Source organism: Canis lupus, chromosome 7 (assembly GCF_011100685.1).
Source record: "Canis lupus familiaris isolate Mischka breed German Shepherd chromosome 7, alternate assembly UU_Cfam_GSD_1.0, whole genome shotgun sequence".
Classification (NCBI taxonomy): domain Eukaryota; kingdom Metazoa; phylum Chordata; class Mammalia; order Carnivora; family Canidae; genus Canis; species Canis lupus.
In genome coordinates, this window is record NC_049228.1 from 11,103,487 (window position 1) to 11,131,302 (window position 27,816).

The window sequence follows — 27,816 nt, forward strand, 5'->3', positions numbered from 1 at the left end:
ACCTGATTTCAACAAAGCATTTAAAATCATATGTAGTTCCACTTCTTTCTGAGACTATGATTTATCATATATGGACTTCTGGCTTATCTCTATTGTCTTGTACTTTTAAAAACTCTTTTGTTGTTACTTAGTTTCTTATGTATTTGTCTTACCTCCTCAAGTAAATTATAAACTTCATCAAGCTAGGGATCATGCCTTTTGGTGGTTTCTGTTCTCTTCAGTTAAAATGCACATAATGGGCACACAGCCATTATTCACTGAAAGGTAGAGAGATTTTCACAGTAGAGAGATTTCATAGTTTGTTATCTTTGTTGTTGAGATTGCTACAGTGAACCAAAATGTTTCTTTGGAAACTGAAAGATCCAATGACATCAGTGAATATGAAGGTATAAGGTAGAAGTAGGAGATGGGGGGCACCTGGGTGGCTGTCAGTTAAGCGTCTGATTCTTAATCTCAGCTTAGGTTATGACCTCTGGGTCATGCATTCAAGCCCTGTGTCAGGCTCCGTGCTGGGCTTGGAGCCTACTTATAGATAGATAGATGATAGATAGATAGATAGATAGATAGATAGATAGATAGATAGATAGGAGATAGGGATGTTAGACCCATTTGGCCATATTTTAAAAGAGAAATATAATGGATAAATTATCATTTACGGTATTTTTTTCCCCTGTAACTTTTCCTCAACATTTCTCTTACCAAAAATCACAAGCAGCTCTTACTCTTCCTTCATAATAGCATAAGGGGAGATGAATTTTTAATTATCACAATGTGTTATGGAGTAGAAAGACTGCAGGCAATCCAGTAAGAAGTTGGGGCACACTTAAGTTAGTCTTTGCTTGCTAAACCTAAAAACTAACAAACAAAAATTTGAAAGCGATTAGAATTGCTGATGTTAGAAAATCTCATAAACGATGGTTTTCCTAGTTGTAAATGACAGCTTATTTATCTATGTTACCTCTTTCTCTTGTATTCCTCCTCTCTTCCTCCTTCCGCTCTTTTCCTCTCTAGTTCCAACTAACATGCTAGGCATTGTGAGTATGAAGATGAATAGGTGTATTTCCTGTTCTCAGGGAGCTCCCTGTCTAGTGATACTGGTCTGCAGAAGGACTTGAAGTATCAAAAGTGGTATCTCAGTAACTATTAATCGTGACATTTTATTAATCAGAATATTTATCTTCCATCCACAAGGAGAATAGTGTTTCCTGTATATTCTGATAGATGTCTGACAACAAGTCTGCTTTGAGGATACATTAAAGACTTTTGTGTCTCCTGTCATCCTTTGCAGCATTACCATTTCACTATGGGGATTAATAGAACATTGCTTTCTGGTTGTAAATGCCAAGTGGAGGTGTCTTTGGAGTTTATTTAGTTTAATGTCATACTTTACTGATAGGGAAAAACTAAGACTGATGGATGGGGAGTTAGGGTTATTCTTTTATTGTGTTTGGTCCTGAAATATCCCTCCCGTTTTTACTGATCTTTTTTGTAGTCAACAGACCTAGTTTTCCACATCACCCATGTTCAAATATTTTTTAAAAAATTGTTTTCTCCTGTAAATCATCTCTTTTCTAGGCTTAAACAACCTCACTTGTAACAATTATTGGTTATATGATGGAATTTCTTAATTTTTCACTGTTATTGACAATTCTTTCAGTTAAACTTGAATCTACCAGTCCTCTTAAAATACATAGTATATATTTATAAAGTAACTTTAAAGGACTGTAGTTTCATGATGAGAGAGAATGCCTTGTGTTGCCTCTCTCCCCAAGTTTATCGATTATTACGTTGTTTTTTAGTACTCCCTCTTCTAAATTACTCAAGAGCCATCTGGGGGTAAATATAAGGCTGTGATTGATGGTTGGCTCAGTTTTCCATTTGTTACAAAGTTTCATTATAGCTGTACAGTTCTGAATTGAATTATTGTTCTAGAAACTATACCAGCTCATTATTTTTTCTATTTAAATTTTGTTTTCAATGTTATCATGATTTATTTACTTGCAACTTTTTTCTTTCTTTGATTTTCTTTCTTTTGATTTTCTTTTTTTTTTATTTTTATTTTACATTACAGACAAACAGAAACTTCCTCCTTTCATCTTTCCATTCTCTGATTTATGATAAATTTAGTTTCCTTTGGCCTGGCATTTGCTTCAGCAGGCAGCCTTCCTTCAAGTACCTCCCTGATTGATGTATAATCTTTGATATCTTCCATTAGCCTCCAGGATCACGAAGTTCAAGGCCCCCTTGGAACCTAAGGAGTCCTGCCGAGGAGCTGAAGGCCTTTAGAGTCCTTGGGGTGATTGACAAGGTAATTCTTCAGCGTCTCTTCAAGAGTTCAGTCATAAATCGACTGCATGCTGACATTATGTCTTTGAAGCTTTGGATCTTAAGGATATGAAACAAAAGGAGAAAATGACTCAAATGCATCTGCACTTTAAAATAACAAAAGCAGAAAAGAAAAAGCTTTTATCTAAGCAATTCATGTAAGGTCATGCAAAATATATTTGCGCTAAAGGAGAAGGTGCGTATTTGTTGGCATTCAAGTTGAGTCAGGGTTTGGTTTTATAAACCTGTTGGAGCAGGGTAAAGATACACTTTTTGTTAGTTACAAAGACTTTTAGTTGGTAGTTTTCAACATTAACTGGTAGAGTCAGTCTAATGATCAAAAGAAAAATGGCACTTTCCTAAGAACTACCATTTACCGAGTACCTACTATGTGTCAGGCCATCTAATAGGCATTTCATGTAAAACAACCTGCTTAGTCCTTTCCACAATCCTGCTTTTTCCATCATGGTGGGAAAGTGATAGAACAGGGTAATAAGTAACTTGCCCAGAAGTCACATAGCTAATTTAGGGTAGTACTGGAATTCAAACCTAGATTTTGTGACTCCAAAACATTTTTTTTCCCTAGTACACCAACACCCCGCATCCTGGGGCACTTTTATACAGACACATTTTGTATCTGGAATAAAAATAAAGAGATAACAGAGATACCTGCTATTGAGTTTCCCCACATTTGGTGACATCTCAGATATGCCAAAAATTCACAGTACTGGCCAAGAGCTTAGTATAATTTAAAAACTATACAGAGTAAACTGTGTTTTAAATATATTTATCAACCACCACCTTACCTTTCAGAGTAAAAGAAAATGCTTTATTTAATATTAAGTTATAAAATTAGGCTTTTTAAAATATTAACTTTTATGAAGCACCTTAATGTTAATTTGTAACTTACTGTTCATTGAGTACTTCTGGTGTTCTAAAGTATGCATATGATTTGTTGCTAAAACGGAACAAGAAGCAGTATATCTTAAGTAACTTAGATAGGAACTAATAGTTTGAGGTATTCCAAAGGGAGCATTAGGTTGGATATTACATGAAGCTCTCAGTGTCTTATTAAATCTTTAAGCATCATTTTTCTCAAATTCAAATTCATATAACTGAATTTTGACTTAAAGAATTCTAAGCAGTAGTACTTTTCAGCTTGAAATATTTCTTTAACCATGTTTTCTGTAGCTTTTCCAGTTTGAAAACATTCTATTTGAGAGTTCAGAGAAGCAAAATACAAACTGAATAGTTCCTAGGTTCTTGGATTTCTGTGCAAGCAAAAATGCTTTGTTGATGTACAGTGTCTGTTCCTTCTCTTTGATGTATTTATTTTGATAAAGTATGACCTTTCATTGCTATATGCTCTAATCATGAGTGAGTCACCATGAAGTCCTGGTAATATCTGTGAGTCTCATAGGTTTATCCAAACAACCATTTTCAGCAGTGGAGGAATTCTTAAATTCTGTGCTGAGGCACAATTTGCCACTGTCTTTATTTTGTTAACCTGGCAAGTGTGTTGGTGTTGAGAAGGTGACATTTAACTTTCTAAGTAGAGATAAGGATATATGCATTTGGGAATTAATAAACTTGGCAAATAATCTTTTAAAATTTATTATAACAGTTGCTCTATGTGAAAACATGAATAGATTTTTAAAAATTGAATTATTTTAAGAGAAATTCTTTTCCATTCGGGTTTTGGAAACTTGAAGTTTGGAGGAACAGTGTTGAATACATTAAAATGGCTAGAGAATACACAGGATGTGTTAATTTAGCCTGTACAGAGCACAGTTTCTCTAATTCTGTGTCATTGCAGTATTTGTTCTTTATGGGTTATTTTGAGTGTTATTATCTGTTAACTTAGGAAAATAAAATGTCCCTAGGAATAAGATTTTTACAGACTTTTAAATAGAAAGTAAATAAAAACAAATTTGTTCATCATTATCTAGACTGTAAGCTCCATGAGAACAAGACTTGTCTTTCTTGTTCTCTTTTATCTCAGTGCCTAGAATCATGCTTGGCACATAATGGGTGCCTAATAAATATTTGTTGAGGGAATAAATTGAAACTTAAATAATTTTAAATGTATCATATATAGAGTGACACCTACTGGTATAATGTGAGACTGCTCCCTAGTACCATTGTTCAAGACACTCAGATATCTGTACCCAGAGAGGTAATAATTCCATAGCTATATCTTGGTCTTGTTTTCAAAGGGAAATAAATGACTTTTTCTTCTTTAACTGTGGTTACAAAATCCTTCATTAAAATATATGCAGCAAGGAATTTAAGCATTGGGGCTCTTGGAATGTAAATAAATTTGTGTACATTTAGAAGCAAGAATGATAAGGCTAGTGAAGGCCCTCAAAATCATATACAAAGAATAGCTGAAACAATGAGTTATGATGTACCCGATAAAAACATATTTTTGAGGGCTACCCAGGATAACGTGATTAAATGATGTTTTGTTCAAATCCTGAGGATGGAAGGGAATATTATGCCCAGATCAAGAGGTGTAAACTACAATCACCTTAGGCCAACCAGGATGTATGATTTTCCTGGAAAAAAGGTAGTGAAGGATAAGACTTGCTTATTAACATCCCCATAGGATACAGCCAGAACTAAGTGAGTACAAATTTTCAAATTTTAGCTGATGATTAAAGATACCTTTTAAAAATTAGGATTGACCAAGGGCAGGCAAAGACAAATCAGTTATTCAAGGCTGAGGGGTCATTGGTGGAGATATTGTTGAAAGAATTCAAGCGCTGGATGGATTTTTACATTAGATAACTTCTAAAGATTTCTTTTAGCCCTCAGATTCACTTACACATAGTCTTCATGTAGTATTAGCAAAGAAAGGAAAGTAGAAATTAGCAGAAAACCAATACTTCAATGAGAAGGATGGATTGCTGTTGTTTTCACATAAGTTTGTACATATGTGCATGCAAACTTTTGTGTTTGTGTGCATGAAGTATGTATATATAGGGTGTGTATATGATTGTGTGTGTAAGGATTGTTTATATATAGGTAATTTGCAATTGAGTTAGAAGTTGGGATTGGTTATTTGGTAGTGGAATGCCCAAATGTAGGAAGAGTTTCTTTAAAAGTTCACTGCTGTATAACTTACCTACACAAAAAGGATAAAGGAGTCTATAGTCTAATAAATAGTAATATACTGAGACGCCTGGGTGGCTGAGCGGTTTAGCGCCTGCCTTTGGCATGATTCTCTCTCTCTCTCTCTCTCTTTCTGTGTCTCTCATGAATAAATAAATAAAAATCTTAAAAAAATAAATAGTAATATACTAATGGCAGTTTCCTGGTCTTGATATTGTGCTATAGCTATATAAGATATCACCATTGGGAGAAACTGGGTGAAGGGTACATGGGACTCCACTAGTTTTGCAACTTCCTGTGCATTTAAAAAAGAGTTAAAAAAAAAAAAGATTTAGAGGACACTGACTTGAACAGCAGAGTAATAATACCAAGATATGATCCTTTTATGTCCAGGGTTGTGTGTAGCCAGAGTTGTCCCGCATGTAGGTATGTGTCTAGTATTCGCAAGGTCAGCGACTGAAGATAGTATGAATGGATTGCTCAAATTCACTCTCCTTAAAAAACAACTTCAGTAGGGTGCTTGATAATGAGATGCCACATACTTTGTAAAACTAATCACTGTTTGTTACATCAAATGCCTTGGCATTTTGTAGTTAAGGTAGCTTCTCAACTTTACCTCAGGCTTGCCAGGCAGAATTCTTAGTTTGGTTTGCCATTGGAAAAATACAATTTTAGCTAATATATTTTTGAGAAAATTTGTATAGATTGTTCAAATTGAGTAGATATTGAGAGAACCTTAAAAAATAAGTATAGGGGTGCCTCGATGGCTCAGTTGGTTAAGCGTCCAACTCTTAATTTCAGCTCCGGTCATGACCTCGGAGTTGTGAGATCCAGCTGCCCTTTGGGCTCTGCTGGGCATGGCGCCTGCTTAGGATTCTCTCTTTCCTTCTGCCTCCCTGCCCCCCAACCCCATTCTCTTTATCTCTCTCAAAAAAAAAAAAAAAAAAAAAAGTACAAAATAAGTACTTATTTTTTATAAGTTTTCTTTTTAAGATTTTACTTATTTATTCATGAGAGACACACAGAGAGAGGCAGAGACACAGGCAGAGGGAGAAGCAGGCTTCCTACAGGGGGCCTGATGCAGGACTCAATCCCAGGACCCCAGGATCACACCCTGAGCTGAAGGCAGATGCTCAACTACTGAGCCACCCAGGCATCCCTCTAAGTTTTCTAAATATTTTCTATGATGATATACAGATAAAATGTCCTTATTGGGAACAGAAGCATCAATATTTGGGTATTGATTGAAAGAAGTTTGGGTTAAACTGGATTAATAGGAATTTGTCCTTTATTTAAACAGTGTGGCAAAACTGTTACCTAAATGATATCAAATTACAACTGTTGCACTGTGGCTTGTAGAAAGATGGAATTTCTTGTAAAAAGAGATCCTTTTTCCATATTTTTTCTGCTAAGTATAACTGAAACTCTGAATATTATACAGAAAACAAAAAAAAGAGAAGACTGGAAAATAGAGAGTAGATGGAAGACTGGCTAATGATCATGGGATCCAATGACTACGTACTGGTAAACTCCCTATAGTTTTTTCCCCTCACATATTCCAGACTGGATGTTGAAGAAATGAGCAACTTGAAGCAAAGCTCTAATAGGAACAGACAAAAACAAAGAAACAAAAGCCTATTCTTTCTAGCCAAAGGACTATGAAATGGGCAGCTTATTAGTAAGAAAACTTTTAGACAATAACCACTCTACTCCATCCAACACCACAGAAGAACTTTGGTACTACCCCACTACCACTAGCAAGGCCATGTGAGTTGCCTGTACTTTCATCCTTGCAAGACTGCAATGAGGGGGTTCATTCCTCCTATCATGGTGGTATCAGGAATGGCCAAGAGGGGGGATCTGGAACTTGTATCCCTAGTGGGCAAAAATGACACATATTAGTTGTGACTACTTGGGAGCCTGGACTTGTAGCCCCAGCTGGTGGTAAAGAGGCTCCTCGACTTTTCCTCACTGAGGTAGTGTTAGAAGAGGCCTGGTAGATATTCAGGATTTTTGACCACTACCGAGTGGCAATGAGGCCACCTCCCACATGGTGTAAAGTGAAGGCTACATGAGGAGCAGTTAATGAAGCACCTCTGTTCTTCCCAGGCAGGGTGGTATCAAGCAGAAGCCTGAGCTCCTACCCCTACCCAGCAGTAACTAGGAGTCCCATTTTCCTCCCCCAGATATCACTGAAATACTCCTAAAATGAAATCTTGAGGCCTAAATGATTTTACTGGAGAATTCTACCAAATTTTTAAGGAATTAACACCAATTCTCTATATTCTTTTCTAGAAAATAGAAGAAGGTGAGATCGTTTCTAGTTCATTTTATGAGGTCAGTGTTGCCCTTAATAACAAAAACAGCATAAAAAAGAAAATTACAGGACAATGTTTCTCATGAATATAGATACAGAAATCCTCATAAAATACAGCAAATAGAAATCTGTATCTAAAAAAAAAAACACAGAAAACAAAAAACAAACTAGGAATAGAGGGGAACTTCGTCAACTTGATAAGGAATAGCTACAAAAAACAACTAATAGCATACTTCATGGTGAATGATGCTTTACCCCTTAAGATCGGGAATAAGGCAGATTCTTAGCACTTCTATTAAACATAGAAGTTCTAGAAAGTGCTATTCAACAAGAAAAGGAAATAAAAGGCATATGGATTGGAAAGGAAGAAATGTAGTTGTCTGTATTTGAAGAGGACATGATGGTTTACTCATATAAAACCGTGGAATCTACAAAAAAATCAGAAATAGTGAATTCAACAAGGTTGCAAGATACAAAATCAGCATACAAAATGTTATATTTCTGCATACTAATCTTGAACACATAGAGACTGGAATTTTTTTTTTAAGATTTTATTTATTTATTCCTGAGAGACATAGAGAAAGAAGTAGAGATACAGGCAGAGGGAGAAGCAGGCTCCATGCGGGGAGCCCAATGTGGGACTCGATCCTGGGACTCCAGGATCATGCTCTGGGCTGAAGGCAGACGTTCAACCACTGAGCCACCCAGGTGTCCCTAGAAACTGAAATTAAAAATACAGTACCCTTCATAGTCATAACCGATACACAGTTTTAACATAATTCCTATCAGATTCTCAGGAAGGTTTTTTTGTGTGTGTTGATGTAGGCAAGATTATTAATAAATTTATATGGGGAAACCATAGGAACATAGCTAAAACAATTTTGTAAAAAGAGTAAATAAACTAGGTATAATCATTTTCCTTGATTTCAAGAGTTGCATAGCTATAACAGTCAAAAATGAGTGGTATTGGTGTGTAGAGAGACACATAAATCTGTTGGGACAGAATAGAATGTAGAAATAGCTTACAAGTATGGCCAGCTGACTTTTGACAAAGGTACAAAAGCAGTTCAATGTAGGAAGGATAGTCTTTTTTAACAAATAGTGTTAGAGCAATTGGATATCCATTGCCAAGAACCACCCCCCCCCCAAAATAAAAACCTTAAAAAACCTAAACCTTTGGTCTATATCTCACACATATACACAAATTAGCTCAAAATGGATCACACATTTAAATACAAAACATAAAACTTTTAGAAGTAAACATAGGAAAATCTTCAGGACCTAGAGCCTTGGGTTTAGAGATTTTAGACGTGATGCTGATAGTGTGATCCATAAAAGGAAAAATTGACATATTAGACTATCAAGATTAAAAAGTTTTGATCTGCAAGAAACCCATTAAGAGGCTGAAAAGCCACAGACTGGGAGAAATTATTTGCAAATTGCGTATATTACAAAAAACTCATTTAGAATTTATATAGAATTCATGAAACTTGACATTAAAAACCCAAATAATCCAACTAGAAAATTACCAAAAGATACAAAAAACCATTTTACCAAATGAAATTATGGCAAAGTAGCACATTAAAAGATGTTCAACATCACTAGTCATTAGAGAAATACAAAATAAGATCACAGAGATATCACTATACACCTATTAGAAAACTTTCTTTGTAATAGCCCCAATATGGAAACAACCAAAATATCTTACAATAAATGAAGAGTTAAGCTGTAGTACATTAATATACTATGTGATATTATTCATCAATAAAAAGGAATGAATTGTTGAAGCATGCATCTGCTGGGATGAATGCATGAAGGTCATTATTCTGAGTGGAAAAAAAGGCACTCTCTAATAATTATATACTGTATGATTTCATTTATATATACCATTTTCAAAATGACCAAACTAATATTTCTCTTCCTTCATTTCCCATAGTTCATTCTATTTAAGAATTGAGGTAGTATAGGACGAAGACATATAAAAACATCTTTTTAAAAAATATTTTATTTATTTATTTGACAGAGAATGAGAGAGAGCACAAGCAGGGAGAGCAGCAGAGGGAGAGGGAGAAGCAGGCTCTCCACAGAGCAGGGAGCCTGATGGCAGGGCTCGATTCCAGGACCCTGGGATCATGACCCAAGCCAAAGGCAGACTGAGCCACCCAGGCACTCCATAAAAGAAATTCTAATAAAGTAGATATGGATTAATTATTACTGTAATTTATTGATTACATATTTAAAGTGAGAGTGAGCTGATTTAACATGTTCCATAGTTTTGGAAAAATTTTATTTTGGGCGCCTGGGTGGCTCAGCAGTTGAGCGTCTGCCTTCGACTTAGGTTGTAATCCCGGGGTCCTGGGATTGAGCACTGCTTTGGGCTCCCTGCAGGGAGCCTGCTTCTCCCTCTGCCTATGTGTCTGTCTCTCTCCTTCTCTCTCTCACGAATAAATAAAATCTTTATAAAAACATTTTTATTTTGTTGTAATCTTTAAGAAATCCTGGGACGCCTGGGTGGCTTAGCGGTTTAGAGCCTGCCTTTGGCCCAGGGTGTGATCCTGGAGTCCTGGGATCAAGTCCCACATTGGGCTCCCTGCATGGAGCCTGCTTCTCCCTTTGCCTGTGTCTCTGCCTCTCTCTTTCTCTCTCTGTGTGTGTGTCTATCATGAATAAATAAATAAAAAAATCTTAAAAAAAAAATCCTTTCCGTGATTAGTTTGTCATAAAAATAAGGAAACAATATATCCTTCTACTATATTGTTAGTTTTTAGCTTAAATATATAAATATATTCTAAAAATAGTGGTTTACAGTAAAAATTCTCAAATTAGAACTTGCAAATACAATATAACCATAGTTTCAATATATTATATAGTATATTCAACAGTATGATAGATGTAGATATATTTAAAATGAAGTAATCTATTACTGTGGTTTTGTGCATAGCATGTTACTAATAATCTTGGTGCCCAAAACCTATGTTTATAAATACTTAAAAATACATTTAAGAATTGGGGCACCTGGGTGGGTCAGTTTATTAAGCATCCCACTCCTAATCTCAGCTCACATCTTTATCTCAGAGTTGTGACTTTAAGCTCCTATGGTGGAGCCTACTTTTAAGTAGTAAGAAAAAAAATACATTTAAAAATCAGTGTAATACCTTCTGGTTTCTGGTCTGACATGGAAAGAAGTTGGAAGTTTCCACTCTATCTTAACAAGAAGCAAAGCACTGAACTAATGGAAAAATCAACAACTCTTCTTAGATCCGTCAGAGAAGTGAAGTCATAGGGCAAGTGGCTGCTGCAAAATTGGAGAGACAGACATACAGATACAGAGAATCACTGCTTGCTAGAGCAGAAAGCCATGAGCAGAAACCTACCTGGGAACTAGTACCTGGGTAGAAAACCAGACTGTAATTGACAAATTGCCAGAGGCTCAATGGGACTTCTGAGAGTTAAAAACTCTGGGGGTTGTCCCCATACTTCTCTGAGTTTTACCTTTTGAAGCTCTACCAAGGTAGTTCTTTTAATGAGTATTGGAGAAACATCAGGCTTTCATTAGAGAGAGGGGAGAAGTAGCCATTTTGAAATATACCATTTTGAAATATACCAGAGCATTCTATTCTTTTTTTTTTCCAGAGCATTCTATTCTTAACAAGACTTGTCTTGAAGAGAAATGATTTTACCACAGCCTAACCACTGAGGTTTCATCAGAGCCTAACTGGCTTTGGGGAAGGGAAATAGCCAGTTCCAGTCAGCTTTAACCTTGGGTTAAATAAATAATACCCAGTTCTAATCTCCCTCTGACCTTCCAGTGGGAGGAAGGAGAAATATCCAACTCCAGTCCCCTCAACCATTTAATTCTACCTAAAGCTGGGGAAAATCTGATAGGAACTTGTGAAGTTCATAGCCAATGGCCACAGGCTTACTAAAAGACTGAGACATAATCACAGGACGATAGAATTTTTTCCTTCTTCCAACATCTATCTTACCACATTACTAAAGGCCTGTTTATTGGAGTTCCTTTTACCTAGTACATCACATACAACTTTCAGCAAAAAATTGTAAGGTATGCTAAATGGCAAAACAAATACCCTCCCCCACCCCCAGAAAACCCCACAACAACAATTTGAAGGGACAGCTAGAATCAGAAACAGACTCAGCTGTGAAAGGATGTTGGAATTATTAGACCATAAATTTAAAACAACCACGATTAATATGCTGTGTGCTATGACAGACAAAGTAGACAACATGTAAGAACAGATGGGTAATGTAAGCATAGAGATGGAATTTCTAAAAAGAATAAAAAATGCTAGAGAAAAAAAACTATAACAAATGAAGAATGCTTTTGATTGGCTCATTGATAGACTGGATAGTGCTAAGGAAAGAATCTAGCAATTTGAGGATATGTCAGTAGAAACTTCCAAAACTAGAAAGTAAAGAGAAAAAAAGACTAAAAAAATATGGAACATCCAAGAACTGTGGGATCACTGCAAAAGGTGTAACATACCTTTTGGGAATGGGAATACCAGAAGAAGGAGAAGAAAGAAAAAGGAACAGTCTGTTTAAAATAATAGTAACAATGTGTTCAATTCTGTATGCTTATGTATGTGTATGGTTGTGTATATGTATATATACTCATACATACTTACGTGTAAGTGAAGTGAGTAAGAACAGGGATGCCTGGGTGGCTCAGCGGTTGGGCTCCTGCCTTCGGCCCAGGGCATGATCCTGGAGTCCTGGAATCGAGTCCCACATCGGACTTACTGCATGGAGTCTGCTTTTCTCTCTGCCTGTGTCTCTGCCTCTCTTCCTCTCTCCCTGTCTCTCATGAATAAATAAAAAATCTTTTTTAAAAAAGTAAGAACAATGATAGAAGGGATAGGAGAGATGAATTAGGAATATTTTGTTATTATCAAGTACTTACCCCCTGAGAAGCAGTATAGTGTTATTTGAAGGTGGATTTGGATTAGCTGTAAATGTATACTGCAAACTCTAGGGCAACCACTAAGAAAAGTGAAAAAAAGTATAATTAATATGCTAAAAAAGAAAAGAAAGTGGCATCATATAAAATCCTCGAAGCCACAAATGGCAGAAAAAGAATGAGAGGAAAAAGTAGGAAAGAGAACAGGCAGTGAATAGAAAGCAGTAAAAAGTGATAAGTATCCAACTATATCAATAATCATAAACATGAGTGCTCCAAATGCACCAAGAGACAGAGGTTGTCAGAGTTGATAAAAACAAAAACAAGAACCAACTATTTGTCTATAAGAAACTCACTTAGGGGATCCCTGGGTGGCTCAGCGGTTTTTAGCACCTGCCTTCGGCCCAGGGTGAGCCTGGGCTCCGGGATCGAGTCCCACATCAGGCTCCCTGCATGGAACCTGCTTCTCCCTCTGCCTGTATCTCTGCCTCTCTCTGTGTGTCTCATGAATAAATAAATCTTAAAAAAAAAAAAAAAAGAAAGTGGGAATAGCTATAATAATTTCAGACAGAGCAGACTTCAGAGCAAGGCAAATTATCAGGAATAAAAAGAGACGTTACATAATGATAAAGGGGTCATTCTCCAAGAAAATATAACAATTTATAGAATGTATATGCCTAACAACAGAGCATCAAAATGCATGAGGCAAAAACTGATAAAACTACAGGGAGAAGAAGAAATAGGTAAATCTGCTATTATAGTTTTTAACACCTCTGTATCTAAAATGGACAGTTCCAGCTGGCAGAAAATCACTGAGGACGTAGTTGAACTCAGCAGCACCATCAACATATTTGGGCATAGCTGGGCATCTGTAGACTTTTTTATCCAACAAAAGCAGAAAATATATTCTTCTCAAGCTCTCATGGAACATTCACCAAATTAGACCACATTCTTGGTCGTAAAACACAACTTGACAAATTTAAAATGGTGGAAATCATGGAATATCTGCTCTTAGACCACAGTGGAATTAAACTAGAAAATCCCCAAATATGTAGGGATTAAGTAACACACTTACAGGTAACACATAGGTCAAAGAAGAAATCTGAAGAGAAATTTTAAAATATTTTGAAAATGAAAACACAACTTATCAAAGTTTGTGAGGTGCAGCAAAAGCAGTACTAGAGGGAAATTTATAGCATTGAATGGATATGTTAAAAATGAAGAGATCTAAAATCAGTCATCTAAGTTTTGACCTTAGGAAACTAGAAAAAGAAGAGCAAATTAAATTTAAAATAAACAGAAGGAAAGAAATAATAAAAATTAGAGCAGAAGTTAATGGAATTGAAAACAGGGAATCAGTAGAGAAAATGAACAACACCAAAAGCTGATTCTTTGAAAAGATAAATAAAACCAATAAGCCCTTAGCCAGGCTAAGTAAGAAAAAAGGACAGCTGGCATAAATTTCTAAGATCAGAAATGAGAGAGAGGACATCACCACAGACACAGACATTAAAAAGGCAATAAGGGGATATTGTGAACAATTCTACGTCCACAAATTTAATAACCTAGGTGAAATGGACCAATTTCTTGAAAGACACAATCTGCCAAAAGAATTCTTTTTCACACAAGAAGAATTCTTCTTCACACAAGAAGAAACATCTATTCAGAACTTTTGCCTTTTTTTTTTTTACAGTTCGGTGGTATTTTACAAAACTAAACATAGTCTTAACCTAACATAGGATCCAGCAAATCCCTTCTTGGCATTTGCCTTAAATGAGTTCAGAGCTTATGTCCACGCCAGACTTTGCACATGGATGTTTATAGTAGTTTTATTCGTAATTGCCAAAACTTGGAAGCAACCAAGATGTTCTTTTGTAGGTGAATGGATAGAGATACTGGGTTATATCTAGATGATGGAATGTTATTCAGGATTATAAGAAAATGAGCTATCAAGTCATGAAAAGACATGGAGGAACCTTAAATGCATTTTACTAAGTGAAAGATGATTAGAAAGGGTTACATACTGTATGACTTTAACTATATGACATTCTGGGAAAGGCAAAATTATGGGACTATAAAGAAATCAGTGGTTATAATTGGGAGGGGAGAGATGAATAGTGGAGACAGGATTTGGGGGGCAGTGAAACTATTTTGTCTGATATTATAATGGAGGATACATGTCATACATTTGTTAAAAACCATAGAATGTACAACACCATGACTGAGCCCTAATGTAAACTGTGGAGTTTGAATGATAATAATGTATCACTGTAGTAGGTTCATCACTTCAACAAATGTACTGTCTTGTGCAAGATGTTCATAGTAGGGGAGGCTGTGGTTGTTTGGGGGCAGAAGATTATATGGGAGCTCTTCTTTCTACTCAATTTCGTCATGAACCTAAAATTGTTCTAAAATATGAAGTCTATTTATGAGACTGACGCGCTGCCCACTGCGCTAAGAAGGCGGTTATGAAGTCTATTTAAAAGGGAAAAAAAGTCAACATGGTAATGACCACGTCTGGTGAAAGCTTATGGGAACCTTCAACCGTGCCTTCACCTAAAATTGTTATGTAATAGTTGATTAAAATTGCAAAAGATACAGGAGAAGATTGTGATTGTGAGCCACCTGGTCCTGACAGCCAGTTTACTATTACAAATGTGCTTCAGATTCCTGTAACTATTTAGATTCCTTTCAGTTTTCCAAAAGCCAGACTCTTAGGATTTTATACCACCTCCATACCACACACTATTCTAACCTTTCTACAAAAACTATTTAATGCTCTCAAACTTCTTGCAGATAAGGAACCTGAACTCAGAGAGGTTGAGTAGCATGTTTAGGGACACTACTGAGTAGCAGAGCTAGGGTTTGACCCCGAAGACCATCTCTTTCCAAAACCAGAGATCTCTGCAATTATTCAGAATGGTATTTTATGTGATGATTATAACATTTATGTCCCTTAGCAACTTCTTATCAATTTCAGTGCATTATTCCTTTGGTTTTGCTTTTTAAAAAAAAAATCAAGGTACTTTATTAATATAAATAAATAATAACATATTTTAAAACTACGGCAATCAAAAACCTCCATAATGACTAATGGGGTTTTGCTGTAACTAATTGAATGTCTGAGTCAGCATCTCATTTGATCCTTACTAACCACCGTACATGGTTTATTTTATCAACACTTTGATGCTTTCAAACTGCATTAGCTTAAAAGGTAAAAATATTGAAATAATTATTATATTTATTGATTAAAGCGTTAGAAATTGAAATACACACTATTACCATCTTTAAAGTGTGAGCCTCAGAAACTCTGTGTGATCCAATTGGGAAATGCTGTTCTAAATTATTCTGTTTAATGGTTTCATACTATTCTATCATATACTGTAATTTATTTAATCAGTTCTCTATTGTTTGGCTCTTCAGGTTGTTTTCCTGTTTTTCTCTGCCTGTGATGAATATTCTTACAGATAAATTATCTCTTATGATGATTTCCTTGGTATACTTTTTCAGAGATGGAGATCATGAGTCAAAGAGTATTCATGTATGTGTTAACATCCAGAAATATTATACTAATATATATTCCTACTAGTAGTGTATAAGAAGACTTATTTCCTAACATCCTTACCAACAAATGGCATTTGCTGGATGAAAATTTGGATTTCATTATCATTTTAATATGCAATTTTAATTGCTAATGAGGATGAATTTTTAAAAACGTTTATTGGCTGTTTGTGTTTCTCCGTTTATGAAATGGTTTCATTTCCTTTTTCTGCATTTTTTTTAAATTAGAAGATTATGTTTTCATAGTGATTTTTAAGACTTCTTTAAGGATTTGTACATCTTTGTCTTGGACATATATAGGAGTTATTTTTTCACGTTTCTTCTACACAAAAAAGTTTCTCATCATGTGCATTATTCATTGTAGAGAAAGAAAATAAATAAGCTAAAATAAAGAAGATACAGTTTACCCATAACTCTGCCACCTGCTGAGAATCCTTTTTATATTTTAATGTATACTCTTCCTCTCTTTTTGTGTGTGTGTTTATATATACACCTAGGCCCCATTAGCTTATGGTTTCAAATGAAGTCATAAAGACATTAAAACTAAATTATACTGACTTTTAGCTCTTACCCACATCATAGTGAGACCTCTCTCTCTTTCTTCCCCACCCCAGGAATATTTTTGAGATTCTTTACTGCCTCATATGAATTTTAGAATGAGTCTATATCTGTCTACTAGAAAATCCTGTTCTTCTGCCACCATTGCTATTCTCCAGGATTTTACTGATGGTTCCATGTCTGAATTAGATATTGTTCTTCATTCCAGTTGGACCCATAGTCCTCCAGCAGAGTTCTTAGTAAAGTGTTTATAATTGCCTCTTTCCCATGTGAAACTTTAAGGTCCTGTAGGGTAGGGACCATATTTGGTGTGTTCGTTGTGCTTTTATTCATGGTTAGTACAGTGCTTGCACATAACGGGCATTCAGTAAATATAGGTCAATTTGTTGAATTTTAATATATGATGGTGGTGGGAAAAGACCCCTGCCCATCAATTTGCTTTTTTAATTTTATGTATGATGTAAATTTTCTTCTGTTATCTTCTCATTCTTTTTCTTTATGATTTGCCTTTAGTATTGTTGGTTTATTTCTTTTTAATAACTAGAGAGCTTTTTGTATCCTTTGTATTTTTCCGGTACAACAGTCACAGTTTAGTTTTCAGTGCTAGTGATTCTGAGTAATCCCAGTTTAGCATTGTTAGAATATACTGGAATAGATCCCATAAACACCTTTGAACTCTCTCTTCTAGCAGCCTAAATCTGCTAATGTTGTAAAGAAAAAGCTTTTCATAATTTGCTACTCAACAATTTTTTAATGTAGTTGTTAAATACAATGTAGTTGTCTTTTTATAATAGACTTGAAGGAGTCCATTGATTTTGCAAGTATTGTGGCATTTAGTGATCTACACCCCTCATTTTCATAGTGGCCAGACATTGTGAACATTTTACCAATTCCAGGTTTGCTTATGGTATGAGTTATAGTATGAAATACCTCTTTTTGGATCCACACCTTAAGAAGAATTGTGTTTTAAATCTTACTTAATCCGTTAAGTTTATGCATCTTTGAAGATGATACAAAGAAGTTAGTGTCAGGATGTGCCTTTTCCTTATTAATTTAACAAACTTCTTTTAAATGCTGTCACTTGGCAGGCACTATATTAAAGGCTGGGAATATTATGCTGTATCAGACATGGGTTTTCTCTTTGGTTTAGTAGGAGAGATATGTCAGTCTGTAAATTCTAAAGCAGCATGGAAAGTGCTGTAAAAAAGCATGAATAAAGGCAGAGCTTTATTCATTCCATTCCAAGCCAGTCATTCCATTTTACACAGTTTAAACTCAGATGATTCTTGTTTCTCTTGAGCCAAATACTGTTGGCTGTGTTAGGTCTTCATACTGCCTTTCTCCAATAACCAATTTTTAGCTATTTCAAGATAGTTATGTTGTCTTTCTGACTGATATTATTTTTATGTTATTCCTTCTAGTTTTATTTTGCTTACATATGGCCTAAATTCCATTTAGGAACTTAGGATCCTGTCTAAAGATCCTGTCTTTAGCACTCTGTCTTTGGATCTTCCTTGTACAAATTTTTGTTTTTTTGTTAGGGTTGATCAGTTACCTCCTTTTTTTGTCTAATTTTTTTCTGTATACCTATCATTTATTCTTTAAGCCCTCTGATACCACCTTAAAAACATCTCTCAATACAATCAGACACCTTAGGTAACCGGTCGAATCCATCATTTTCTGAACCTTGACTACTGGATTTCTTCACTGCTCTGCTCAAGTCTGGAAGGGTTTGTCTTTTGGCCTGTGGCATTACTCACCTCTGCTTCCTGTTATTCTGGGAATTCCCTTCATCATTTTTCTATATGGTACTTCCTGATCCTTGTATGTGACCACCCCCCCCTTTCCCTGGAAGTCTGTAGAATCTTCTCTTTGCCTCTACTGTTCTAAAATTCCACAATTTCACAATGTTTCAATGTTTTGGTGTGGGATTTTTTTGTTTTTTCATTTGCTGAGCTGGGCATTTGATGACCTTCAGTTTAGGTAACAATCCAGATGTTTTGTTAGGAGATCTAATGAATGTTAATATCCATGTATCTTTTAGATCAATTGATTTCCTTAGAAAAGAACCTTAAACTAACTCCTACCTAGACAGAGATGGCATAAGGCCAGCAGCATTCTGGGAGCCTAGTGGTGGAAGGGGGATTGATAGCCTTACCAATTCAGTGTTTTCTTAATGCCCTTGTTCTCAGCACTATTCCTCGATTACACTTTCAGCACCTGTAGTATCTGATTCCACATTTCAGAAAATAAACCTCTCGTCTTCTGCCAGAGAGGAGGCAGCCGCCTGGCTGGGTATGCAGCCACATAGAGTGTGTAGACTTTTCCCCAGTCTTATTTTCAGGAAAGACCTCGTACCTCTCATTTCTGGATTTCTGCAGTAAGAATTGGCTTGCTTTTTGTTGTTTTTTCCATGTAGAGACATTTAGCATGCTTTTTTTTTTTTTTTTTTTGTGATCTAAAATTCTGCCATTTGTCCTCATTTCTGTGGTACCTAAATGGGGTGTCTCTTGATGGGATGGGGGCCCCCAAACGTGGAGTGATAATCAGGTGGAAGCCAATGGAACTGTTGGTGAAAGGATTCACTAGAGGCAGAACAAAGGAAATAGAAATTTCTTGAATCTACCACAGTGGGCAGGCCAGCCTAGGAGAGGCTGTCTGCAGGCAGGCAGTGGGCCAGGCTGGATTTAAAGAGGGAAGATGAGGATGTATGGCACATATGGAATCCTCTCTTTTTGGGGAACAGTGCCTGGTTCTAAGTGGCCCATTGGTTAGTTAGGGCCTACGGCTGTTTTGAGGTGGGTCAACTGATGGGCCTGTCTGTATTCAGCCAAGTGGTCACTCTGGCCCTTTCTGCATTCCATTGCTTAAGCCTGTCAGCATAAAAGTGGCCTCTACGGGGGATCCCTGGGTGGCTCAGTGGTTCAATACCTGCCTCCTAGAGTCCTGGGATCAAGTCCCACGTCGGGCTCCGGGCATGGAGCCTGCTTCTCCCTCTGCCTGTTTCTGCTCCCCCCCCGCCCCTTTCTCTCTCTCATTCTCTCATGAATAAATAAATAAAAATCTTGTTTTAAAAACTGGCCTCTACAGTCTCCTCTCATGTTTTCTTTGCAGTCATCATTGTGGATCTTTTAAAATTTCTTTACTGGGATCCTTGGGTGGCTCAGTGGTTTAGCGCCTGCCTTTAGCCTAGGGTGTGATCCTGGAGACCTGCGATCGAGTCCCACATTGGGTTCCCTGCATGGAGCCTGCTTCTCTCACTGCCTGTGTCTCTGCCTCTCATTCTCTCTCTCTGTGTCTCTCATGAATAAATAAATAAAATCTTTAAAAAATTAAAAAATTTCTTTACTGTTATTTAGTGATGTTTTTATAGGGGATAGTGATCTATATTTAAGAGAGTGTTAGTTACATTTAACACAGTATGTAACCCTTCTCAAGTCTCATAGCATCTTTAATTTTGACCAACATGTTTTTGTTGACCTTTTTCACATTGTTAACAATTTTTTTCAACAAAATAGGACAAAAAGTCATGGGGTGACATGCAGCTAGAGTAATCATTTCAGGTTGCCTCTGTAGCCTCTGGGTACTGCTGTTTACATCTAATTCATCTTCAACTGTGGTTCAAATTAAAATTTAGAAATCCGAAATTATTTGTAAGTTTAAAGGTATACATTATTTTCTTTAAAACCCTTTTAAGATGTACTATCGTTTGCTTCTAGGCCAATTTTCCTCTAGCTCATCTTTAACACTGCTTCCAGAATAATTCATAAAACTGATACTTTAGAAAAATGATCTAAAACTAAAAATCCTCTTGCTTAAAATTCTTCAATACCTTCATATAGTTTTTAGGAGAAAGTTTTAACTTCTTAGCTAAGCCTTCAAAGACATTTGTGACTTGGCCCCTGTTTTCTCTGTTGATTCTCAAATTGTCCACCACTGCCCCCTAACTGGCCCCCAGACCACCACAACATGCTCTCCTGATTATTAGCACTATTGAACTTGCTGGTATATAAGGTATCCTGTTTCACTCATGATGTACCTGTCTGTCTAGAGTAAATTTTGCTTTTATTCCTCTTAATTTCATCTCACTCATGATTATTGTCTTCTTTTGGAAGGCTCCTTTGCTTACCTGTACTGTCTGATTTACATATCTTTTGCTGTGTCTTTTCAATGTCTTGAACTTATTTGTCATAGCATTCATTTGTATTTTTTTTTAAAGATTTTATTTATTTATTCACGAGAGACACAGAGAGAGGCAGAGATACAGGCAGAGGGAGAAACAGGCTCCATGCAGGGAGCCTAACATGGGACTCGACCCGGGACTCCAGGATCATGCCCTGGGCTGAAGGCGGCGCTAAACTGCTGAGCCACCTGGGCTGCCCCATTCATTCATATTGTATGGTAGCTTTTGATATTATTTCTGTGCCTCCAGCAAAACTTTATATGCCTCACAAGCATTTTTCTTTTTTAAAAAATTAACATTTTTATTTTGGTACAGTATTTACAGACATTTGTTAGAAAAGATACTCTTAAGTACTGTGCTCAAGATACATGTCTTTGGAGAATCAGTCTCTTACATGTCAAACATCAGCTTAGTAACTGTATTTTATTTAATTTTGTATTTTTGGTCAATATGGTAGTGACTTGCAGATAACAAATACTCAATATATAAAATTGTTGAGAAAAATCAATGAATGAATGATACCTCCCTGCTCACATTATCTCAAAAAAGTGGACACCATTTATTCTCATTGGCCTGCCTCTTCAGCATTTCTCTGCTTGTCCCCCCCCCCCCCCCGCCCCCGTTTCGGTTTCCTTATTTATTCATCTAGCAAATATTTATTGAGCTTCTGCCCATGTGCCACGTTTGGTATTAGCTAATACCACCGGAGATACAATGGTTAACAAAACACACCTTATCTCCGCCCTCTCAAGAGTTTACCATCCAGTGAGAAATATAAATAAACTGGCAGTTAAAACACAGTGTGAAAAGTGCAGGAAATCCACTAAGGTAATGTGAGAACATACGTGACGGCTACCTGTCCTGGGGCTCTCTGTAGGCTTCTTAGAATTGAAGAAGCAAAGCCAGGAGGAAGAAGAAGGACTTCGTTCACAGGAGTGTTCCAGGCTGCAGGAAGAGCAGTATATCCATGGCTGTGGGAGTCTTCAAGAACATGTTTTTTTCTCTGGTTTCTTCAAGCCCTTTCAATTTTCCCTTCTTGCCCACCCCCAAATTTTGTTCAATCTTCAACACTTGGCTGAAGCTTACCTACTCTTTAATTCTCTGCTTATCTTTTCTGTCTTTGAATTAAGCTCAGCATTCAGTTGTATGTTATTTTCACCTCTATGACTTTTTTTTTTTTTTTAAGATTTTATTTCTTTATTCATGAGAGACACAGAGAGAGAGGGAGAAGCAGGCTCCCTGTGAGGAGCCTGATGTGGGACTCTATGCTACTGATGAAGTGTTGGAATATAGGTGAAGTCCGGAGCCAACCACCAAGAAAGAATTCTTGAGACATCTTTGGTGCAAAATGGTGGTTTTATTAAAGCACAGGGACAGAACCCATGGGCAGGTAGAGCTGCTGCCCTGGGCCTGTGAGGGGTGGCTGATTATATACCTGGGAGTTGGAAGGGGTTTGAGGATAGTGTACTCTCTAAGGAATTTTGCAAGCAAGGTTCCAGGACCTTGAGGGGCCTAGCTATTGTTGGGAAAAGGTCACTTATTACCATCTAATAAAACCTTGGTCATGAGACCCTTCAGATGTGCTGGGGGGATGATTGCCAACACGTATCTTGGAGGCTTTATTTATTTTATTTTATTTTATTTTATTTTATTTTATTTTTATTTTATTTTATTTATTTTTTTATTTTATTATTTATTTAAAGATTCTACCTATTTTTTCATGAGAGACACACAGAGAGGCAGAGACATAGGCAGAGGGAGAAGCAGGCTCCATGCAGGGAGCTTGATGTGGGACTCGATCCTGGGACTCCAGGATCACGCCCTGGGCCAAAGGCAGGCACCAAACCGCTGAGCCACCCAGGCGCCCCATCTTGGGGGCTTTAGAGATAAAGGACATTTCTAAAGGAATTTTTATTTGTTTAAGTAGACTTACAGGATCCTGGGATCGGGCTAAGATTGCCTTCTGCCCTTAGCAAAGTATTAATATCGAGGCAGTTGAGTCCGTAGAGAATTGTCCCTGTGCCTGTTTCAAGGACTTGTCAATGTGCCTTGTCCTCAGCTAGTCCTCTTCCCCCCGCCCCCCCACCAGGGATCATACCCTGAGCCAAAGGCAGACCCCCAGACACTGAGCCACCCAGGTGCCCCTCACCTCTATGACTTTGGTTGCCTTAAATATATTGTTAACCTGACCTAGAGTGCAGGGACTAAAACTTAATCCTCTGTTTTCTCTGATAATGCCTAACTACATACAATGTTGTCCATGCCCTAGGGATGTAGTAAATGCTTGCTGGATAGTGGTGAAGGGAGCAAAGACAATTTATGTGCTTTAAGATTTCAAATGCTCTGTGAATCTGCACCTCAAAACATAGCACACCTGCAGGATCACAGGTTCTTTTGAGCTGAAAATGGCCAAAACATTCCTGTCCGTGCTCCACTCCCCCTTCCCTTCTCTGCCAGAGTACACTGTAGACTATTAGTAGGGTACTTTGTTGCAGTCCATGAAATTGTCAATTTGAGAATGAGTATTGTGTCTTTGTATTTCATAGTGCTGTAAAATATTTTGGAAATTTTCAGAACATGGATACATTGTATTCTGATATTAAATAAATTTTCTTGGTCACATGAAAACACTGTTAAATTTTAATCAGTACTAGAAGTTCAGCTCCATCTGCTACAGAGGTACACAGCTCATTTAAAACATTTAAAGGGATGTCTGGGTGGCTCAGTCAGAGCATCTGACTCTTGATTTTAGCTCAAGTCATGATCTCAGGGTCATGACTCAATGCTGGGCGTGGAGCCTGCTTAAGATTCTCTTTCTCCCTCTGTTCCCCACCGCCAGATATTTAAAAATAATAGCATTTAAAGCTTCCTTGTTCTTGAGGCATTTTCTTTTGAATTGGAATCAGGCTACTTAAAAAAAAAAAGGAATCAGGCTACTTTGACATTGGCAATTTAGTTGGATATGTATTCATTGACTTGAAGATGTCACCACCTCTGTGTCTGTTATCATCATAAGATAGGATTTATTAACAGTCTGAGTACATATTGCACTGATTCTGAACACTTTTGTAGAAACTATGTAGACATATTTGCTTTCTTAATTGCAATTTTCAAGGCCTATAAATTGATTTGGGTATATTTATATACCCAGCATATCTGACAACAGAATGGAAATACTAACATAGAGTATGAACGAATATAGTTTATATTAGCACTAGAGTACTAGGTTTTTCTAACAAATGTAAATAAGAAGGATCTAAAGCTAAATACAAGAGACTATACTTTTAATTGAATTTTCATCTAAATTTAACAGTGTCAAGACATTATCCCAAGTGAACTTTAGAATTCAAACCAGAGAAATAGAATAAATGGTTTCATTATTGAATTGAATGGCATGCGCTGAACTTGGGCCCCAAAACCCAGAACTTCAGAGTTTTAACCTCTCTTTTGCATAATCTCTTTGTGGCCTTGGGCAAGTTGCTTCGCAAAAACAGAAAACAGACAGTCACAATGAGAATGACAAAGGTGTAGAGATCTAGCTTTTAAAGCATTTGGATCTGAGAAGAGCCTCCTAAGTGGATGTTTTTCCTAGCTCTTCAACATGTATGTTTTAAACCCAATTTTTTCTGTCTTTTATATTCTGTCTTCTGCTATATTTATATCCAGTTTTCTTACAAAGACACATCATGTCCTTTGGAACCAGGTTTCCTGAAGTAATAGATGTGTAGGCCTGGGATTTAAAAAATTATACAAAGTAAAACTTTTTAATATATGTATATAAAAGATATTTTGTGATAACTTTATTGTTCATTAAGTCATTAACCTCACATTCCTGGTAGAAGACATCTTTGAAGAATGGCTTATATTCATTGACATTTGGCTAATAGAAATGTAAAAGATTTTAAATTCATGTTTGTGGTTGGGATAATTACTCCCTGGATTATTTTCTAGAGAGTAGCATATATTTTGCATTGCTTTTGGGCAGGACCAGAGTTAGCTATTTGCCTAAAGATGAGTAATCCAGGGGTTTGGCTAAGTAACTTCTGATAGGAAATGGGGAAATATTTTTTGAATCCTTTTTATCTTTTCTGATCTTGATAATGATCTGTCAAAGAAAATAAGCTTTGCCAACCTTATCTCGTGCCTCCTGAAGGAATGAAACCATGTAGAAATGAATGGCCTTTACATTTTGAGTAAATTACTTGTATTTACAAATCTGTTTCACTACTACCAAAAGTATGCTTATTTTCTTTTTCTAATATTATAATTCATAATATATTCATAACATCTTCAAAGATAAAGTTATTGTGGTAGTGTTTATTTTTTGCTATCACAGTGACAAACTATGGTCCTTAAAAAAAATCACCATGATTATTATTGAAGTTATGAAGTACACAAAGGTGTAAATTGAGTTCACATGGGGCATACACGCACAATACAGTGTTGTATTAGGTTATGGAGACCAGAGATGGTTGCACTCAACAGATTAGGGTTATATTCAGTTTATTTTTATCTATTTATTTATTTTTAAAATCTTTTATATTCAGTTTAAATAGCGGGACAAATTGGCTTCATTATGACAGTTCTTATAGTACATAAATGCTTAATAATGCCCTAGTTCTAAATTAATTTATAACTAATTCCCTATGGAAGCTTTGAAGAATTTTTAAAAATCTGGATTAAGATTAGAATTATTATAAACCAAATGCATTTGTTGCCATTTTAAAGCCAAGAATTAAAAGATGCTTTTGGTATTATTTTTTTTAAAAATATTTTCTATATTGATTTTCTCCTAACTGCATTTAAAATACGGAAAAAACCCCAGAAACCCCAGAAAGCAAAGATGACATACAGGAAAACTTCCTATTAGTTCATTTCTTTTAAGATTAATATATGCCAGTTATCCAGTATTGTGGTTGAATATAGCCTAGGTTCTTGAGATTCTGTTTTTTTTTTTTTTAGATTCTGTTTTTAATATTTTAAGAGATGCCACAGTATTTTGTTTCCGTGTGAAGTACTGTGGCAGATAGAATCATTACCTTAAGTAAATGACATTTTTGAGTAGCCAGAAATCAGAATTTTAAATTGCTGTTTTGTAGATATTATTAAACTTCATCTCAAAAAGTACATTTCCTTGGGTAACATTTGGATTGTGGGTATGTATGAGGGTACCTAGAAAACCAACCTTTCAGGACAAAGTACCTTATTTTATGACTGCATTAAAAAAATACCTTTATTATCACTCATAGGCTTATTAAAACACTTTAGATTTTATATTTAATTTTATTCATTGTATGCTTATTTTGAGTAGAATTATGGGTGACTTTAAATATGACTAACCCACCCCTCCCCTTTATAAGGGAAAAAATAATCACATTGACTTAATTTACTTAAGTAAATCCCATTAGAGGGAGTATTTCTTATGTTTTTTGTTCAGCCACTGGAGTCCCCTGTGACCTTGGGTAGGTATTCTAAGGGGTGACTGATGGTTCATGATGTTCTGTATTTTCTGGTAGCTTGCCTGTTGCCTGCCTCTGGGTTCGTCATCCCCCTTATGCTGACTTAGGCAGTATTAGGCAGTCTCTTATCTTCAGGCTTTGATGCATATGTTCTGAAGGTGGCCACAGTGACTTTGGGTAGCAGCAGATGGTAAACCTTCAGGCTGCCACCGGCTATACTGGTGTTAAGTTGGAAAGTTAACGTTTGATGAAGAATCAGTAGTGCATATGAAAGAGCTTTCACTGCTGAAATATCTTTTAATTAAAAAATTAGCATACTAAAACCTTTGCAAATGTCTGGGCATTTAAAGAAATTTAAAATTAGTTGTTTTCTTATAGAGAAATTAGTTATTTACCAGCTTAGTTTGTATTGCTTGCATTTGCTAATGGGCTTCTTTTCTCCCTTTTCCTGCCCCAATTTGCCTGTAGTTAAGACAGGGTGTAGATAAACTGAAACAGGAGATGTTTTTAGGAGTTAAATGTGTTTCTATAAACACTTCAAGTATACTTTGAAATATGGTATTTTGGATTTTAATAGTGAGAAAGAAATGTGGATCTTCAGTACTATCTCCATACAATTCTAGTAAATTTGGTCTTTCATTTCCTACCTTTGAAGAGATTTCTAGGTTATATAGAGGCCTGAAGAACTCAGCCTGCCTCAAAAAGAGATTTCACTGTGTTCTGAGTTGGCGATTTTTTTTGACTTTGCCATTCATCCACAAAGCAATATCCTTTTTGGATTGTTTGTTCACTCACTTCATGATAATGTGCCATGTTGAAAGTTCTAGCACAAGTAAAACACTGGTAAGACTCTTAAGGATTTTTGTTTGTTTGTTTCCCTTAAATCCTAGGGGTACCTCTTATCCTTTGCTAAACATAGATCCTTGAGTGTAGTAAAGTGAAAATACCCTTTTAAACCTGACTCATAAGTATCCATGTCAAATTTTACTCTTTGTATTTGAATTCTCATCAGTGAAATACTTTTGTGAGTATATGATCATCAAGAACAGATTGGTTTAATGACATAACATGAGAGAAGTGCCTCTACACAGTCTGTTCATGCTGATGCTCTTGACACTGTAACTTCTTATGGACGAAATCTGTAGTCTCAACATCTTTTGCTTTTGGAGTTGCAGGACAGTGGTACAGGGAACATTGTTAGCCTTCCAGTGTCAAAGAAGGAGAAACTTAGGGCCCATTGAGGGGAATTGTTGGTATTAAAGGTCACCTAGTACTATTCCTTGTTTTCTGGTAGTTGAAATTTTATAAGAGGTCTCTCATGAGAATAAGGTATTGAAATAAATAAGAGTGGAAATACAGTTTGAATATTAAGCATACAAAA

At 36.2% G+C, this 27,816-nt stretch overlaps 1 protein-coding gene across 10 annotated transcripts in view; it reads left to right on the top strand.

Annotated features, from left to right (window-relative positions):
* Positions 1-27,816, top strand: part of RPS6KC1 (ribosomal protein S6 kinase C1) — a 177,422-nt gene that overhangs the window by 96,921 nt on the left and 52,685 nt on the right. For 9 of the 10 annotated variants that reach the window (XM_038542113.1, XM_038542116.1, XM_038542124.1 and 6 more), the window contains one exon: positions 2,216-2,308. The exons of the other annotated variant lie outside the window; for it this stretch is intronic. In XM_038542113.1, the coding sequence (XP_038398041.1) occupies positions 2,216-2,308 (93 nt within the window). The remainder of the gene's footprint in view (positions 1-2,215; positions 2,309-27,816) is intronic. 10 annotated transcript variants of the gene reach the window in all.